The sequence below is a fragment of the Notolepis coatsorum genome (assembly GCF_963971535.1).
Source record: "Notolepis coatsorum genome assembly, chromosome: 15".
Taxonomy (NCBI): domain Eukaryota; kingdom Metazoa; phylum Chordata; class Actinopteri; order Aulopiformes; family Paralepididae; genus Notolepis; species Notolepis coatsorum.
This window is the reverse complement of record NC_140179.1, coordinates 70,805,911-70,823,298: the sequence shown is the minus strand read 5'-3', so window position 1 is coordinate 70,823,298 and position 17,388 is coordinate 70,805,911. Positions and strand designations below refer to the sequence as shown.

Here is a 17,388-nt window from a genome sequence, read left to right as displayed (position 1 = left end):
GTAGAATCAGGAAGCGATGGGGGCGGCGCCCCTCCAAAGCGCAGACCCCTGACGCTGAAAGATCGCGCCGCGCAGGTGAAAAGATGCGACTGCTGTTACCTCGAGTATCGGAGGGAACACGTGCAATGTATGACTTAGTCCACATTGCAACCGGCTTGTGGGAGGCAAGAAACAGCGTTCGAGACAGGGGAGGGTTGAATTGGATGATACGAAATTGGGATGGGAGAAAAATAGAAAATGGGAGAAAAAAGTAGATAAAAAAAAGAGTTGGTTTTTAGCGTCACATATTGAAAAGGTACAAAATCAAAATCACAAAACAAACTGGTCAGACTACTACTTGACCTGAACCCCAGAACCCACCTCACCCCTGCCCACTTTGACAACCTAGGATGGCTTAGAGTAGACGACAGAGTACAGCAACTTGCAATGGGCCTGGTCTACAAGATACACTATACGACCGGGGTGCCCATGTACATGTCAAAATACTTCCCAAAGGTCAGTGAATACCACAACCACTACACCAGAGGAAGCTCAACAAATCATGTTAAACCCAGATTCGGCTCAAACAAGGGACTAAACACGTTTCGCAATTATGCCACAACAATGTGGAACGCCCTACCCAAAGCTGTAAAGGAATGTGAATCCCTGCCCACATTCAAAACCGCTCTTAAAGAGCACCTACGGGAGGCTGCAATTCGAAACTGGCCACCGTAAATGCCCAAAACCCCCACCACCTCCTAATAGACAGTCTCCTCCCCACCGCATGTATATATTCCCTCCCCGCCGTATGTATATTTCTCTCCCACCCACCCACCCCCCCCTAATGTACAGTCCCCTCCCCATCATATGTATATACTCTGTCAGGATCTAGGGGTAACAGTTCTGTATATTGGAATACCGTTTATGTCACAAATGTATCAGTACTAAATACCTATATGTCCCTATGCCATAAATGTCATGTATGTTGTGTATGTCATAAATGTCTATATGAATTGAAAATGGGGGACCCTGATGGAAACAAGACAAACGTCTTTCTCAGGTCTGCATCCCCTTAACAATTGTATGTATTGAGCCGTACTGTATTGTACCCATTCTGCAATCTGTTAAATAAAGTTTTCATTCATTCATTCATGACGTGTCTTTTACCCTTTCAATCCCGGTGCATAAATCCGGTTCAAGGCGGCCTTTTAAACTTTATCGAACTTTCAGAACTTCCATTTTGTTTGTTTGTGCGAGGCTCCAATGAATTAGATTTAGAAGTTTATTTTTTTTTTGGGCCCGTCACATTTATACCTACCTTAGTTGCATCCCTCTGCGGCGTCGCCTGCGGTGCAGAGCCATGGCAACACCTCCTGCTCCCCGACCGCGGTCCCGCTTGGCAGGCAGGCAGGGGCGGCTGTCAGTCCCCTGGGTGGAACACAGCGACACTCCCAGTGACATAGTAGCGGTGTTCTTCTGGTAGCCTGCAGGGCTGGCTGGCTGGCCGGTGGGTAGGGCTGCAGAGCAAACCTCCAGGCTCCGTGGTGAACCAATGATATCGCCGTGATGCTGCATAGAGATAGCTGGGGTCTTCTGGACTTAGCATAACCGAAGCAGCATTCATGGACACGGTAAAGGATGGAGGATCCCAGCCTGTCTACAGTCGCTGGTCCTACAGGTAGCCTCATGGAGCACCACACACACACACACACACACACACACTATCATTTCGTAGTTTTATTTGGGTGTCATCCGTGATTTGTGTACCTCGAGAGTCACGTTCTTACTTGTGTTTTGTGGATTTGGGATTGGCCCCCCAAAAGACGGGTGTGTTGGGAGAGTTTAGTGTTGGAAAGAGTTGGTTTTGGGGCGGCTAGGTGGTGTAGTGGGCAAGGCGCTCGCCACCAATGCAGGAGACAATGGGTTCGAGCCCAGCTCTCCACATTGCTATCAGCTTGGCTGGTCGTTCATACTAACACAATTGGCAGTGTTAGGGGTGGGAAAGCTGATGGGTGGGGATCGGATGTTGTGGACAGCGACTCCTACAGGTTGGTTGGTGCGCCTGCGCAGCATAATCAGGAAGCGACGGGGCGGCGTGTCCCTCCCACGCAGACCCCCGCCGCTGAGAGATCGCGCTGTGCAGGTGAAAAGATGCGACGGCTGCTTCCTCGAGTACCGGAGGGGACACGTGATGTAAGGCTTAGTCCACATTGCAGCCGGCTTGTGGGAGGCATGGCCTAACAACGTTCGAGACGGGGGAGGGTAGAATTGGACGATACGAAATTGGGATGGGAGAAAAATAGAAAATGGGAGAAAAAAGTAGATAAAAAAAATAGTTGATTTTTAGCGTCACATATTGAAAAGGTAGAACAGAGGCGGGCGAGTTCCAACGTCACCCCTCCTTCCTGCTCCGCCACCGGTGGGATGACTGAGCTGCTGTTAAGGATCCGTCTCTCGCTCATGTTTCTGCTTCCCTGCATCGTTACTTATTCAGAGCATCCAGGCCCGCACCGAGTGCTGTAACAAGAGTTGGTGGTGTCGTGTGTGTGTGCTTGCCGTTCATTCGTATGCTTCTGGCTGCATCGTAACCAAGCATGTCCTCTGAATACTTATCCGGCAGGGGGTTAGCAGCCTGTTGCTGTCTCTGTCCTGCAGTCTGAAGTACAGGCCACTAGGGCTGGGCGATTAATAGGAAAAAAAATCGCGATCTCGATTCATAGACCTATGCAATCTCATTTCTAAATTATGACGATTTTTTTAATAAAAAAAAATTTAACTATTTAAAATGATGACGATTCTGACTTGAGTTATTTTGTATGTTACAAGAGACTTTTAAGTTTAAGTCAAGCACTTTCATATAAGTTATGTTTATTTATTTTTAAATTTTTCAGATTTTTTCTCCCATCCCACTGTTAGTCGTTATGCCAATTCCCAACCCCCTTCCTGGTTGTTGCGCACTTTCCCCTACTGTTGGTCCGAGAGTCCGGAGACTGTCGCATGCTTTCCTCCGACACATGTGCAGCCAGCCGGCAGCCAGCCTGGCCGCGCAGATTCTCACTGGGAGAGTGTAACGTGTGGGAGGCCGCACTACCTCTCTCCAGATCCTATCCTCGCTGAGCAGGCGCCCCGACCGAACTGTAGGGGTCGCTGTCCACAACGCCCAGGACCCACCCGCCAGCTTTCCCCACCCCCTAATACTGCCAATTGTATTAGTGTGAACGGCCAGCCAAGCTGGTGACAACGCCGGGAGCTGGATTCGAACACGCGAACCCAGCGTCTCCAGCGTTGGTGACGAACGCAATCTCCGCTACGCCACCTGACCGCCCCATATAAGTTATGTTTAAGTTTAAGTCAAGCACTTTGATATGTGTCTGTTTAAGAAAGAGTGCAATAAATGATTTTATTGAAAAAATAAGAATCGTGTGAGGGAATCGTGATCTCAATTCTTAGAGAGAAAATCGTGATTCACATTTTAGCAAGAATCGCCTAGTCTGAAGTACAGCCCACCCAGGTGTCGACGGCTAGACTGATGTCAGCAGACCTGATTGTTCTTAGACCTTGTTTATTAGACCTTGTTTCAGTAACTCCTGGCACCTGAACATATAGCTGCCCTGCCCCCTTTTTTATTGTCGTTCACTAATAATTTGGTCATGGAAACACTTGATATCGCTTCTGTCTGTGCGATTTTTCTCTCAAATCAGAAAGCCATTTCACTGGCGCAGAGATGAAGCCTCAGTTCATTCAACCCTTTTAAATGCCTTTTTGAAGTGGTGTGGCACAGATCTGCTTGCGGAATCCTTTCATTTAAAAGAAGCAACTGACAAAATGGTCTATGTTCTTCTGATAAGAAGATCCCATATTTTATTTTTTTTAATTTAAATTTTATTATAAATGTTTTTATTTTCAATTTTAAGATCCCATTTGTTAATGCTAATGGTAATTGCTAGAGAGACCCGCTTTGATGACTGTGGTCTGAATGGATGTGATTAGTCAGATTGTCCTTTTTTCAACTGGGAATCTGGGTTGGCACTAGGGCTGTACCGAATGTCATTTTTTAACATTCGAAGCTTCGATTGAAGTATTCGAACGAAGCTTTGAATGTCTAAAAAAAAATACGTTTTTTTTCAACTAAATCCTCAATTTGAATAAAGTGATTAATCTGATTAAATTACTCTTTTTCTTTTATTAAATACACTTTCTTTAATGAATATAACTACCGGTAATCAGTTTTGTCAACATAAATAATCCAATAAGGGCACGGATATGAAAGTGATGGTGACGTCTTATAGTATAATATTAGTGTAGCCTAATCTTTAACTGCAACTGTGAAGAAAACCCCCATTGGTTTAAACAGATTGAATAGACTTAAAAAAAAAATATTTATATATTCTTTTATATAAAAAAAATCGAATGTTGATTTAGAATTTGAATGTCATCACCATCACCACCACCCACTAGGGGTGTAACGGTACACAAAAACCACGGTACGGTACGTACCTCGGTTTTGAAGTCAAGGTTCGGGTTTTCGGTACAGTGGGGGAAAGTTTCCACTCAGGGGTGATGTAGTGTGCACTAATTGTACTTGTAGGGCTGTCAATGAATATTCTATATTGAAATTAATAATCGACTTGTACATTTTTTTTTATTAACAGATTGCAGAATGGGTACAGTACAGCTCAATACATACAATTGTTAAGGGGATGCAGACCAGAGAGAGACTTTCGTCTTGTGGGTCCCCCATTTTCAATTCATCATAACATATATGACACACATGACATACAGATAAACAATACTGCTACATCTATACATTTATGACATACCAGATTTGCTGTTTTTGGGTGGGGGACACTGTACATTGGAATATTGACAAAGCCATACGTGGTCATTTACTGTACATTGGAGGGGGTTGGGTTAGGACATTTGCAGGGGCCAGTTTCGAATTGCAGTCTCCCGTAGGTGTTCTTTGAGTGTGTTTGAAAGTGGGTAGTGATTCACATTCTTTTACAGCTTTGGGTAGGGCGTTCCACATTGATGTGGCATAATTGCTAAATGTGTTTAGTCCCTTTTTTGAGCCGAATCTGGGTTTAACATGATTTGTGGAGCTCCCTCTGGTGTTGTGATCGTGGTATTCACTGACCTTTGGGAAGTATTTTGACATGTACATGGGTACCTTGGTCGTGTAGTGTATCTTGTAGACCAGGCCCATTGCAAGTTGCTGTACTCTGTCGTCTACTCTAAGCCATCCTAGGTAGTCAAAATGGGCAGGGGTGAGGTGGGTTCTAGGAGTAAGGTCAAGCAGTAGTCTGACCAGTTTGTTTTGTGATGTTTGTAATCTTGTTTTTAGCGCCTTTGAGGTACTTTGGTAACATGAGGTGCAAGCATAGTCGTAGTACCCTTGAATGAGTGCTCCTGCCAGAGTCTTCAGGGTATTCTTGTTTACCAGAGAGGAGATCCGGTACAAGAATCGAGTTCGTTGGTTGACTTTTTTTTATTACATTGGATGCCATTTTGTCACAGGAAAGATTAGCCTCTAGGATGGAACCCAGGTAGGTAATTTCATCTTTCCTCAAGTCAAGTCAAGAGTTTTAATTGTCACGGCATACAGGTATACAATGAAATGCGGGTGGTCTTGCCCGCAACGATGTGCAATACAGTGGTACAACATATAATAGAATCAAAAAATTGAAAACAACATTGTGCAGTAACAGGTAACAGGTAACATGGAGTGACATCTCGGTATCTGTACATAGTTATTTACAGAGCATATGGGACATGCTAGTTAGCTTTTGTAGTGCAATACACTGTTCCTGTTATTCTAATTCTAATTTAAAGTGTCCTTTCCTTTGGCCATAAGTGTGCGTGTGTGCGACATGAGTGTGTGCCCGCTCATGTTAAAGTGTTAAGTGGCTGCTCGTGTGTGAGCGTGCACAGCGTGCGTGTCGTGTGTGTGTTCATGTGTGCTTGTGTGTGGATAGTTCAATGTTCTGAGCACTCAATGTTCATTGTGACAATATTGTCACCCACTGTAACTGAGAAGCCGTCGGTCTTGCGGAGTTTATTTGAACCGAAGAGAATGGACTCTGTTTTGCCCATGTGTAATGATAGTTTGTTATCGGCAAGCCATATGCAGATTTTGCCTAGTTCCGAGCTGAGGGTTTTTTCAACCTGTAACTTGTTCTTGTCAGAGACCAGCAGGGCTGAGTCGTCCGTAAACAGGAACAAGTTGCAGTCACAAGCTGACGACATGTCATTTGCATAAATTAGGAACAGTAGCGGTCCTAGTATGCTTCCTTGTGGAACACCACAGCTCACTGGGGGGGGGGGGGGGGGGATAGGGTACCGTTTACCTCCACCATCTGTTCTCTCCCCTCCAGGTAGGTGTAGGATAATAATATTCAGATAGGAATAGAGTCAAATGACTTGCTCACTCAGTGGGTCCAGTTAAAAAGGTTTATTAACCAGATCAATCAAATCATTACAACAATAGAGAATATGGCTGAAGATCTCACCTTAACAGACCAGCTCAGTCGGGTAAAAAGATCCCGCTCCCCAGTCGAACAATGGGGGGCGGGGGGGGGGGGCATAGCCGAACAGTGAACAATGGGGGGCGGGGGGGGGCATAGCCGCCCTACAGTACTGCTTCATCTATACATTTATGACATACAGATTTGCAAATACAGTACTGTTTGTGATACGAAAAGAGTCAAGAAAAAATAGTGTGATTGACAGTGTCAAAGGCCTTTTGTAGGTCCAGCATGATCATGCCGCAGTATTTGCCCGCGTCCACCTCTTGTTTGATGTGGTCGTTCAAATAGAGAAGGCATGTGTCAGTGGAGTGGGATGTTCTGAAGCCAGATTGGAATTCGTAGATTATATCTTTTTCCGCGAGGTACTTTTCGACCTGTTCGTATACTATTTTTTCCATGACTTTCGAGATGGAGGTAAGGATAGAAACAGGGCGGTAGTTGCCTGGGTCTAATTTACTGCGCTTTTTGTGCAGGGGTGTTACACACGGTACGGTACACACTGAAACGGTTCGGTTGGGTACGGATACGTGTACCTTTACACCCCTACCACCCACTGGCATCAGTAGCTAGCCTCCCTCTGTTTATCCCTGTGTCTGCTAGTGCCGGGTGCTCAGTGTCCACAGCAGAGTTACAAGTGGTGACCTAACATGTTGTGATCAGTGCTTTCAGCTGCTACGCCCCAAAACTGTGGAACACACTCCTCCAGGTCATTAGGACAGCAGACTCGGTTGGCACTTTAAATAAATAAACTGCTCAAAACGTACCCTTTTAAACTATAGCTTTTAAATGAATTATTATCTTTATTTTATTGTCTTATTTTTCTTTATTTCTATTATTTTTACTTATTATTTTATTATAATTTTTATCATTATTTTATGTAGTTTATCATTTTATGTTATTTATTAATGTCTTTTACTGTTATACATTTTTCTCTTATTGTTTACTATCTAATTTAGCTATTTTATTATTTTAACTATTTTATTTTTCTGTCTTTATTATTTTATTTGTAATTTATTTATTGTCTTATGTTAGTGTCTTACTGTTTGTCTTATTTAGCTATTTTTACTATCTTATCTAGTTGTTTTATTACAGTTTTTATCATTTTAATGTCTTTATTTAATTTAATTATTATAATTTCTTTATCCTTTTGTTTCGTTTTTTGTGTAAATCACTTTGAGCTGCAATCTGTATGAATGGTGCTATATAAATAAAGTTATTATTTTACATTTATTTTAATTTAAATTAAATGTATTTTATTTTAAGACTTCTAAAGAATGTCATGTTTTTAGACATATTTCTATATTATTCAAATGGGAGCTAAATATAATATACTTTATTATTATATTATATTATAATAATATTACATTACATTACATTACATTATATTATATCATACATATTATTTATATTATTCAAATTAAGTCAAACATGTACTGTTGTGATGTCACAGTATGATGTCATAATCAAACATTCTAGAACATTTGTGTCTATTCAACAATTCTCTCAGAAGATGTCAGATCGCAGTAGACAAGTGAAGATCTCACTTGTTGTTTCCGGCTACTTGTCTGTAAGCTTGAATATATACTGTAGATACAATTTTAAAATCACCACATGGAAAAGGAAACAAGCGCCAAGTGTAGCAGGTAAGGTCATAGCTGTCAATCTGATTAAATGAGTCTTTTTCTTTTATTAAATACACTTTCTTTAATGAATATAACTCATCAGTTTCGTCAACATAAATAATCCAATAAGGGCATGGTTGGTATGAAAGTGATGGTGACATCTTATAGTATAATATTAGTGTAGCCTAATCTTTAACTGCAACTGTGAAGAAAACCCCCATTGGTTTAAACAGATTGAATAGACAAAAAAAAGATTAAAAACAAAAAGATTTTTTTTATTAAAAATAAAAAATTCAAATGTTGATTTAGAATTCGAATGTCAACATTATGATCGAAGCTTCGAAGCATTCGGTACAGCCCTAGTTGGCACACAGTGCACTGATCATGGTAGCTCGCTCCAATAATATAATTATCCTTCTAACTGCTCAACACATTTGTTTCTGCTGTTTAAAGACCCCAATGTGGAATCTGGAATACAATAATGTGGTGGTTGAGATGGGTGAAGTGACGTCACATTCACATACTGTGTTAACTTTTGAAAAATTTGCATTTTGGAACTTTTCTAAACCTCATCATTAATCAGAATATATACTGTAGGTCTATCAATGTTGAGCTTTTTTTTATTATTATTATTATTTTATTTTAAACATCTCTCCATTCCTAAATTAATATTTGTTTATGTTTGGATTCCGGATTGGCCGTTTTAATGAATAAGAAGTGTTTGGCACAGTATTCAATACATCTTGGGCTGGCCGATATGGCCTAAATATGATATCACGATATTTTCTGACCTTTCGGCGATACACGATACACATCATGATGTTTTTCCTTTTTTCCCCAAACAATTCATTATGAGGCTTACCAAGACAGTATTTGAGTTTGCAAGCTAACATTAAAGACAAAAGACTCATGCATTTAGCATTTTTATATTATATATTAGATTTAGATTATTGGATTCTTAGATTATATATTTAGCATTTTAGCCTTTCGTTTTTTTAGATTATATATTAGATTAGATTTAGATTATTAGATTATATATTGTAACTATTTATTTATGTATACATTTATTATTTGAACGGCTTAAGGCTATATCTGTACTTGATGTTTGTTTGTTGTGTTGCATACTTGAAATAAACTTCAATCAAATCAAACCCCCCCTCTTAAAAACAAAAACCTGTGTTTAACCTAGCCATCTATAAAACATCATGCTAAAACTGTGAAACAAATGTCCTACTCCCCTAAAGAAAGAAATACATAGCAAACATGACTTGGTTATCCAATAGTGCTGCTGCTTTTTATTTTGTTAAAATCTTTTAGTTAATAAGACTACAATATGACTACAACGGTTTCATGACGGCTTCCTGTCCTCGCCGGAAGTTCGTCGGATACCTAAGTTAACTTAATGTTAAATGTTCAACAGAACAGATTGCTGCTAATTAAACACTTCATGGAAACGGAGTAACGTTAACGTTATGTCGAGTTCATACGTGTAGTGTAGTATGAACTCGACATAACATTAACATTACTCCGTGTCCACTCTTGCGTCGCAGATGGATGGTACACTATGTTAGCTCCGTAGCTAATCCGCTCATAGACTAATTTACAGATAGCAGTACTGTTAACCCATTCTCTGCCACGCTTATATCCATCGCTGTTTGATCTCTGCCAGCACTGTAAGTCTATGGAGATGTTCACCTTCTTTGCAGGGCTATAACTTTTTAAATTGTATTGCTAAATTGACATTACTATGGCCCATTCAACATCGATTAACTATCGTTCAGGATGTAGGAACGTTTTACTTTTTCATTCACACATTCATACGAAAATACCGTCTAGAGTATACATATGTTTTTATCGTTTTCTGCAGTATTTCCCAGAACGTGAGATATAGGCACAAATGCATATATTAGATCATCAAATGCAGTTTGATACCGATCGACGCTATATTAAAAATGTCAACTGTACATGGTCCTAAACGGTATGACTGATCATGCGCGGGTGAACGGAGGGGGGGTGGGGGTCGTATATAATTCCGTGATAGTCGTTAGATGCTTCATGTAGTATGGGTGATATATTGATCAGAGCAGTTTGTATCGAAAATGATAAACAAAAACGCTGAAACTCACGTCAGTCTCCTCGTACCGTTGGGCGATGAGAGTGGAGCAAACAGATCCCAGTTATGTGGTGGGGATCTAGGCGATCCATTTCCGGTTTGTATATTACTAATACACGCCCAAATCATGTAGATTATTGAGTTATGGCAAAGATCCATATCCACGGTGTGTGTATTGAGTCCTGCGACGATAAACGAGTGGCCGGACGGAATAGGGAGACGCACCGGGATCACAAGAGATCCACTTCCCGTTGCAACTCGCCAATCAGCCACCAGGTGGCAGTATTGAAGCGTTGCAGAGTTGTGCTGGCTCACACAGCATCCGACAAGGCTCTGTGAGTGAAATATGAATACCATGGCGAAAATATGAAATTATGATCAGAATCACGTCGTACGCCGTTGTTGGCAGAATTCGCATGCACTTGAAACCCGTTGTACGACGTTATTGGCGGGGAAAGGGTTAACGTCGGAGCTTATCAATACTCCTGGGTTTCGGGGGGCATCCCTAGCACCGAACCACCGCCTCTCTTGCGTGCGTGTAGATTAGGGCTGCACGATTAATCGTTTTTTAATCGAAATCGCAATAAAATGTGCGATACATCACACAAGAACATAATAAATGTGCATGTATACAATACATCACATGTAAACACAAAGCAGAATAGTCTACATGATAGTAAAAGTGTATAATACAGGGTAATACAGTAATTTTTCAGTTGGGACCCGACTACAGAAAGCAGCAACATGCTTCTTGTAAAAAATTTAAAAAATATGTTATAATCGCATCGCAAATCGCAATCGCAATATCTGTCAGAATAATCGCAATTAGATTATTTCCCAAAATCGTGCAGCCCTAGTGTAGATGACGTAATTTGGGCAAGTGTGTGTGACAGTGTGACTGACTTATTTTTCTGCGAGAGGGAGAGGAAAGCATTTAGCACTGCGCTTGTAAGTCTCATCTCAGCCGCGGCGGCCTCTAACGCGAGGGCAAAACATCACGATATCCACGATACGTTTAAAAAGTGTATCGTTAATGAACTGTACCCGATATTTATATAATATCGTCATATCGCCCAGCCCTTGGTCGCAGGTGTGCATGCATAGGAGAAACACATGGTGGACATAAGAGTAAAGGACAACGTATTTCATTGTACATTAAAGGGTAAGTTCAGAGTTTTTTTTTAACCCTAGCCCTTTGTCCTACTACTTCCCACCTGGTTTGCCACAAACCAATGCAATGTCAATGGGGCCATGTTCCAGTCTATACAAGCCCTGAGAGGACATGTGGTTTATTGACTTTGCATTAGATTGTGGCTAACTAGCCAAAGCTACAGTATGGCTTGTGCGGAGAAAGGACTCTATAGGTCGTCGACAACATGGTAAGTAGGAAATGGGGCAAAATTCTGAACTCAAATGGCTTAATATTAGAACTTTGTCAGGCATGCTATACTATACACATGCCATAAGCATTAGCAGCCCGTTCTCACTTCAAATATGCTTAAAGTACTATCGACTTGGGGCGCCCTGGTGGCGCACCCCGTTAATATGCATGCTGCGTAATCACAACGTCCTGGGTTCCAGTCCGGCCCAGGACATGTGTTGCATGTCTTCTCCTATCTCTCTCCCAATCTCTCTCTCTGACTGTCTTATCAATAAAGCACTAAAATCCCCCCAAAATATCTTTAAAAAATGTAAATAAAGTACTAATCGACTACATGGAAAAGGGTGCATAATGTACATAACGATAACATGTGTACGTATTACAAATAAGTGCATATATTACATATTTAAAAAAAATCTTAACTTTATGTTTTCAGAAAACCTTTAAGTTCCCCTGCCGGAGAACCCTAACCGTAACCCTCACTTTATGTCTTAACCATAAGCGTTAAGCGAATGTTAAAACTAACCTCAACTCTTAACTATAAACACTTGCCCGCAACTGCAGCTGTTGTTGGTTCAACTACTGGTTATCCGTCTGTAGTGTGATAGTAAAGGGTTAACCGTCTGTCGTGTGGCAGTGAAAGGGTTAACATTCTGTATTGTCGCAGTGAAAGGGTTAACCATTTGGTAGTGTGGCAGTGAAAGGGTTAATTGACTAACTCTGTAAAATTGTGTTTCCCACATGCCATCACATCCAGTACTTTACCAGAGATGTGATCATCCCTCTTCAGGACATGGCCTAACTAATTCAGCGTGGGGGACAGAAACATACAAAAACAACTGCTAATTGATCATTGATTACCAGCGTCTCGCTCGACTCACTGGGACCAAGCCTACCGATTAGGAAAGGCAGCCTATTAAGCATAGTATGAAAGGTCTCTCAGATTGACCTTCACATGAGGATCTGAATGTGCCTAGTGAATAGGACGGATCTCCTCTTTTCATTATGCACTCCCTGGCGTCTGTCGGTCAGTAAATCTTCACAGCACAGTGCTAAAGTATTATTCCAATTACATTGGAGCCAAGCAGGTTTTCTCTTTTTATTTTTTTATATCAACGCCAGTGGAATCACGCTGTTGACGGAGGAGCAGCAGTCGCCATGGTTACCTGGTTGGGTGTCACATACGTGGGAGAAGGACCTATTGAACAGTTGTCCGTTCTTCTCTTGTCACCTAAGCTGTGATGGACTAATGAAACATTGATCACTCGCACACAGCTGTGATGTGTGTGTGTGTGTGTGTGTGTAAGTCCGTGTGTCTGTGTCTGTGTATATGTTTGTTTTCTCCCAGGGACGTTCTATAGCCCCAGCAGATTAAAGTGTCGTCCAGGATAATACCCTGTAAATAAAGGATTATGACCCTGTTATGTTCCACGGCACCTGGTCTCTCCGGCCATTCACGCCGGCTGCTGTTGGTGGATGTTATTGTTGATTTACTAGCCCATTAACCCTTTCACTGCCACACGTCATAAGGTTAACCCTTTACTATCACACTCCCGACGGTTACCCATCGGTAGTGTGATAGTAAAGGGTTAACCTTCTGTCGTGTGGCAGTGAAAGGGTTAACCTTCTGTGTGTTGTCGCAGTGAAAGGGTTAACTGTTTGGTAGTGCGGCAGTGAAAGGGTTAACATGGCCTCCCATTAGTCTACTGTGTATCATTTTACCACTACACTGCTATGGAGTTGTTGTTTTGTTTTTGTTTAGTTTTTACTTACGGTATATAATATCCCAAAAAACGTTTTCTAGGCATTGTTCTAACTTGTTGCCGTGTCACTCTTTTCATCCACATGTCTGGTGCTGCCGCCCGTTGCCCCACCGTGCCCCCCACCATGCACCCCACCCCAAAGGCCCTCCAGCTCTGCCAGCTTCTCCACTACCTCAGCTGCAAGGTGCGTGCCAAGTAACGGTCGACCGATATATCAGCCGTTGTTGTTGTTGTTGTTGTTGTTGTTGTTGTTGTTGTTGTTGTTGTTGTTGTTGTTTTTATATATCTATATTGGCTGATATTGAACTTCAAACTATTGAATAATGACATTTTCATATGAAACTAGAGATCGCAAGGAAGCCATTGATACAAATGACCTGGGAAGGGGCTAAACAGGGCTCTAAAGTTCAGATATTCTGGAGGGAACAAAAACAAATGCTGCAATATTATATCCAATGTTAGCAACTGCAAACCTAGCAACCAGCTAAGCTAGCTAGCTAATAAAGCTCAAATGTGTGAACTTAAGTTCAGCAAAAAACTCGTAAGACCTTCATTTACAGTGACCACAAGCTTACAAAACAATTGTTATTATTAAAGGAGCACTTTACACAAAATCATTTGTATATCAATTACTCACTGTGTGATGCCTTGAATTCATGAAGATTTGTTTTTCTGTGTCCATGGTGAACAGTCCAAAAAAACTGTAGCAATACTTGATGAATTGAAGTGAATGGAGATTTAGTTTAACAATAGCAAAACGATATCAAAACATACAAACTCTCAACTTGTACAGTATAATCCAAGTGTCATTGGCGGCACGGTGGTGTAGTGGTTAACACTGTCGCCTCACAGCAAGAAGGTCCAGGGTTCGATTCCCGCTTGGGGACCAGGTTTCCGCGTTGCCAGGTACCCAGGTGGGGTATCTCCCGGGCCTTTCTGTGTGGAGTTTGCATGTTCTCCCCGTGCTCGCAAGGGTTCCCCCCCGATAAGAGAAACCCAATGGAAAAACATGCACAACAACAGATCGCTGACGCTGTCACCTCCTTGGCAAAGACGGCAGGAGCACTTGGATTGGTCCCAGGGCGTGGCCCCTCGTCGACGCCCTGTCTGCTCCCGGCTGCCCTTGGGGGGAAGGACGACAGGATGGGTTAAGCGCAGCGCTCAATCGCATCGGCGACTGAGAAAAAGACAATGCATGTGTGTGTGTGTGTGTGTGTGTATTCCAGTGTGTGTGTGCCGCTCCCATTGCATGTCCAGTTCATGCCGAATAAAGAGTTTGTAAACAGATGTTTTGATATCGTTTTATTGTTGTTAAACCAAATCTCCATTGACTTCAATTCATCAAGTATGTCTACCGTTTTATTGGATTCTACATCCACCATGGAGACATGCAAGAAGGAAAATAAATCTTCATGAATTCAAGGCATCACGGGGTGAGTGATTGATACATTTGCATTGTTGGGTGAAGTGCTCCTTTAAATTGTTGTACTTTATCAGATGCCAAACAAAGATCAATATATGGACATTATATCAGCCATCAGCCGTCCTGTAATATTGGTATTAGCATTGGTATCAGCCATTGAAAAGCGCATATCGGTCGACCCAGTGGCGGACTGGGACACAAATTCAGCCCGGGACATTCAGACGCACCAGCCCACACACCGGCCCACGCACCGGCCCCGAAACCGGCCCACACAACGGCCGTTATGAAACACTCGTCCAGTGTCTCTCTGTCTGTCTGTCTGTCTGTCTGTCTGGACTGGGCTCTCTCTCTCCCCTCAGGGTCAGCTGTGCTGGACTGGGCGCTCTCCCTCCCCTCAGGGTCAGCTGTGCTGGACTGGGCGCTCTCTCTTTCCTCAGAGTCAACTGCATAAGAAGAACATCAGCAATCAATAATAATGGCTTGAATTCATACAGCGTTTTTCAGCCTTTTGAAAACACCCAAAGTAGTAGTAGTAGTAGTTTATTCAGTCATCATCTCACACAATACAATATACACCATCATTTAACAATATTTGATTTTACAGTGACTGAAAAGGTACAGACTGAAGCATAATGCTTATATATGCCTGTCCTATATTCTTAACAAAAATTACAAAAATTAAGACTCAAACAGTATTCTAAAAGAAAATAGCAAAAAACAGTATTATTCACCCTTGTAGTTTTCAAAAATAGCTTTACAAACCATTTTCTTAAAAACCAAAAGCGAATTACTCATTCTTAACTGTATATCAGCATTGTTCCACAAAGCGCTTCACAGAAACCATCAAGCATTCACACTCACACAGTCATACGCTACTGGTGGTCGTGAGCAGCATCAGCAAACACAGCTGCCCTGTGGCAGACTGACGGAATCATGTCTGCTATTCAGCGCCAACCACCATCAACAACCTTCATAAATACATTCAACATTAATGGAATAGGCTAACTAACTACCAACTTAGCTGTAGCAGTTAGCAGTTATATGCAATCACATTTGTTTAACTACGGGGTAGTAGTTGACCTAGTTGTTAGCTTAAGCTAGTTAGCCGTGGTTATTTACAAACATGTAGATGAGACTAATCATATACAGTTGGGAATTCTAAGGTACATCTTATTTAAGCATGTAAAATGGCAACTAATCAATTCAATCAATTAGATTACCAATATTATATCAACATGAAAATTTGGAAGGGAACATAATAGTATTTTATTTTAGTATTTACTATTATAATATTAGTAGCCGATTAATTTGCAGCCCGTCCTAGGTTCTGATTGGCTCTCTAGGTTAGCACTTTAGCTTCTGATGCTGTGGTGGGCACTAGTCCTAACATTGCTAACTAAACTTTTAGTCAGAGAAAAAACTTCACGAGTCACGACTATTTACGTCCACGTGCTGTAAGGAATCAGGAATACGGAAAGCACATTGTCTTGTAATAGAATGACTGAAATCACTGCAAGAGCTAGTATAGGCTAGCTAGCCCTCATGAACCGGCAGACACCAACAGTAGAATATGCATTAGGCTACTGCACGCACCTGTCATGTTACTGTTGGTTCCTTCCACTTGAACTTCATCATCATTAGCAGCAGCAGCTACTCTAATGCCAGCCCTTCCTCTACTAAACATGTCTGTAATTTTAGAACATTGTTCTGCGTCTTTTACTAGCAATTTTAGTTTTTTAATTCTAGCTTTTTCAGCTCCACCCTTTCTTTTTTTTGCGTTCTCCATTTCTGCGCTTCTAGGCCTACTCGCGGTTGGGAGGAAACGTGAATCTCATTCACTGATGTCTCATGTCTCATTCAAGACTGGCTAACAAAAGCATGTCTTTCACTTAACAACAAGAAAACAGTGTGTATGATGTTCACAAAGTCACCAGTAGAGGTCACTCACTCTAATGTGTTTCTGGGAGAGGCGGAGCTGGACATTGTACATTAATTCAAGTATCTTGGGGTCACATTGGACTCTACATTGACCTTCAAAAAGTCATGTGAAGAAAGTGACAAATACAGTCAAGTTTAACATCGAAAACTTCAGGCAGATCAGGCCCTGCCTGCCAGTTAATGCTGCAAGGATGTTTCTGCATTCAATGATTTTATCACACATTGAGTACTGTTTTATCAACTGGTCTCTTTCATATGTCACTACTCTTACACCAATAGAATTACTCTACAAAAAAGCCAAAAAAGTATTTGATAGGAAACCAATTTCATTTCATCACTGTAATGTTTTAGAAAAACATAACATGCTAAGTTTCGAGAATTTCCAAGTTTTCAAATATACTTGCTTCATGTACAAGGTTCTGCATGGACTTGCCCCTCCCCCATTGAATGAGTTCATCCAACAGAAAGCAGACACTGGCATTACCACCAGGGCCATCAGTAGAGGGGACTGTAAGGTGCCTTTTCGGTATACTACCTTTGCAAAAACTGTGTTCTCTGTTAAAGGTGGTAACTACTGGAATAGCCTACCAGTTGTGATTAGAGAGTGCCCTACATACTCCATGTTCAAGACTCATCTTAAAC

At 41.6% G+C, this 17,388-nt stretch overlaps 1 protein-coding gene across 3 annotated transcripts in view; it reads left to right on the top strand.

Moving 5' to 3' along the window:
- Nucleotides 1-17,388, top strand: part of tulp3 (TUB like protein 3) — a 72,673-nt gene that overhangs the window by 8,667 nt on the left and 46,618 nt on the right. For 2 of the 3 annotated variants that reach the window (XM_084330040.1, XM_084330041.1), the window contains exon 2: nt 13,528-13,569. In XM_084330040.1, the coding sequence (XP_084186166.1) occupies nt 13,528-13,569 (42 nt within the window). Of the gene's footprint in view, nt 1-1,599; nt 1,658-13,527; nt 13,570-17,388 lie in introns of those variants that run through there. The other variant, XM_084330039.1, reaches the window with a different exon arrangement.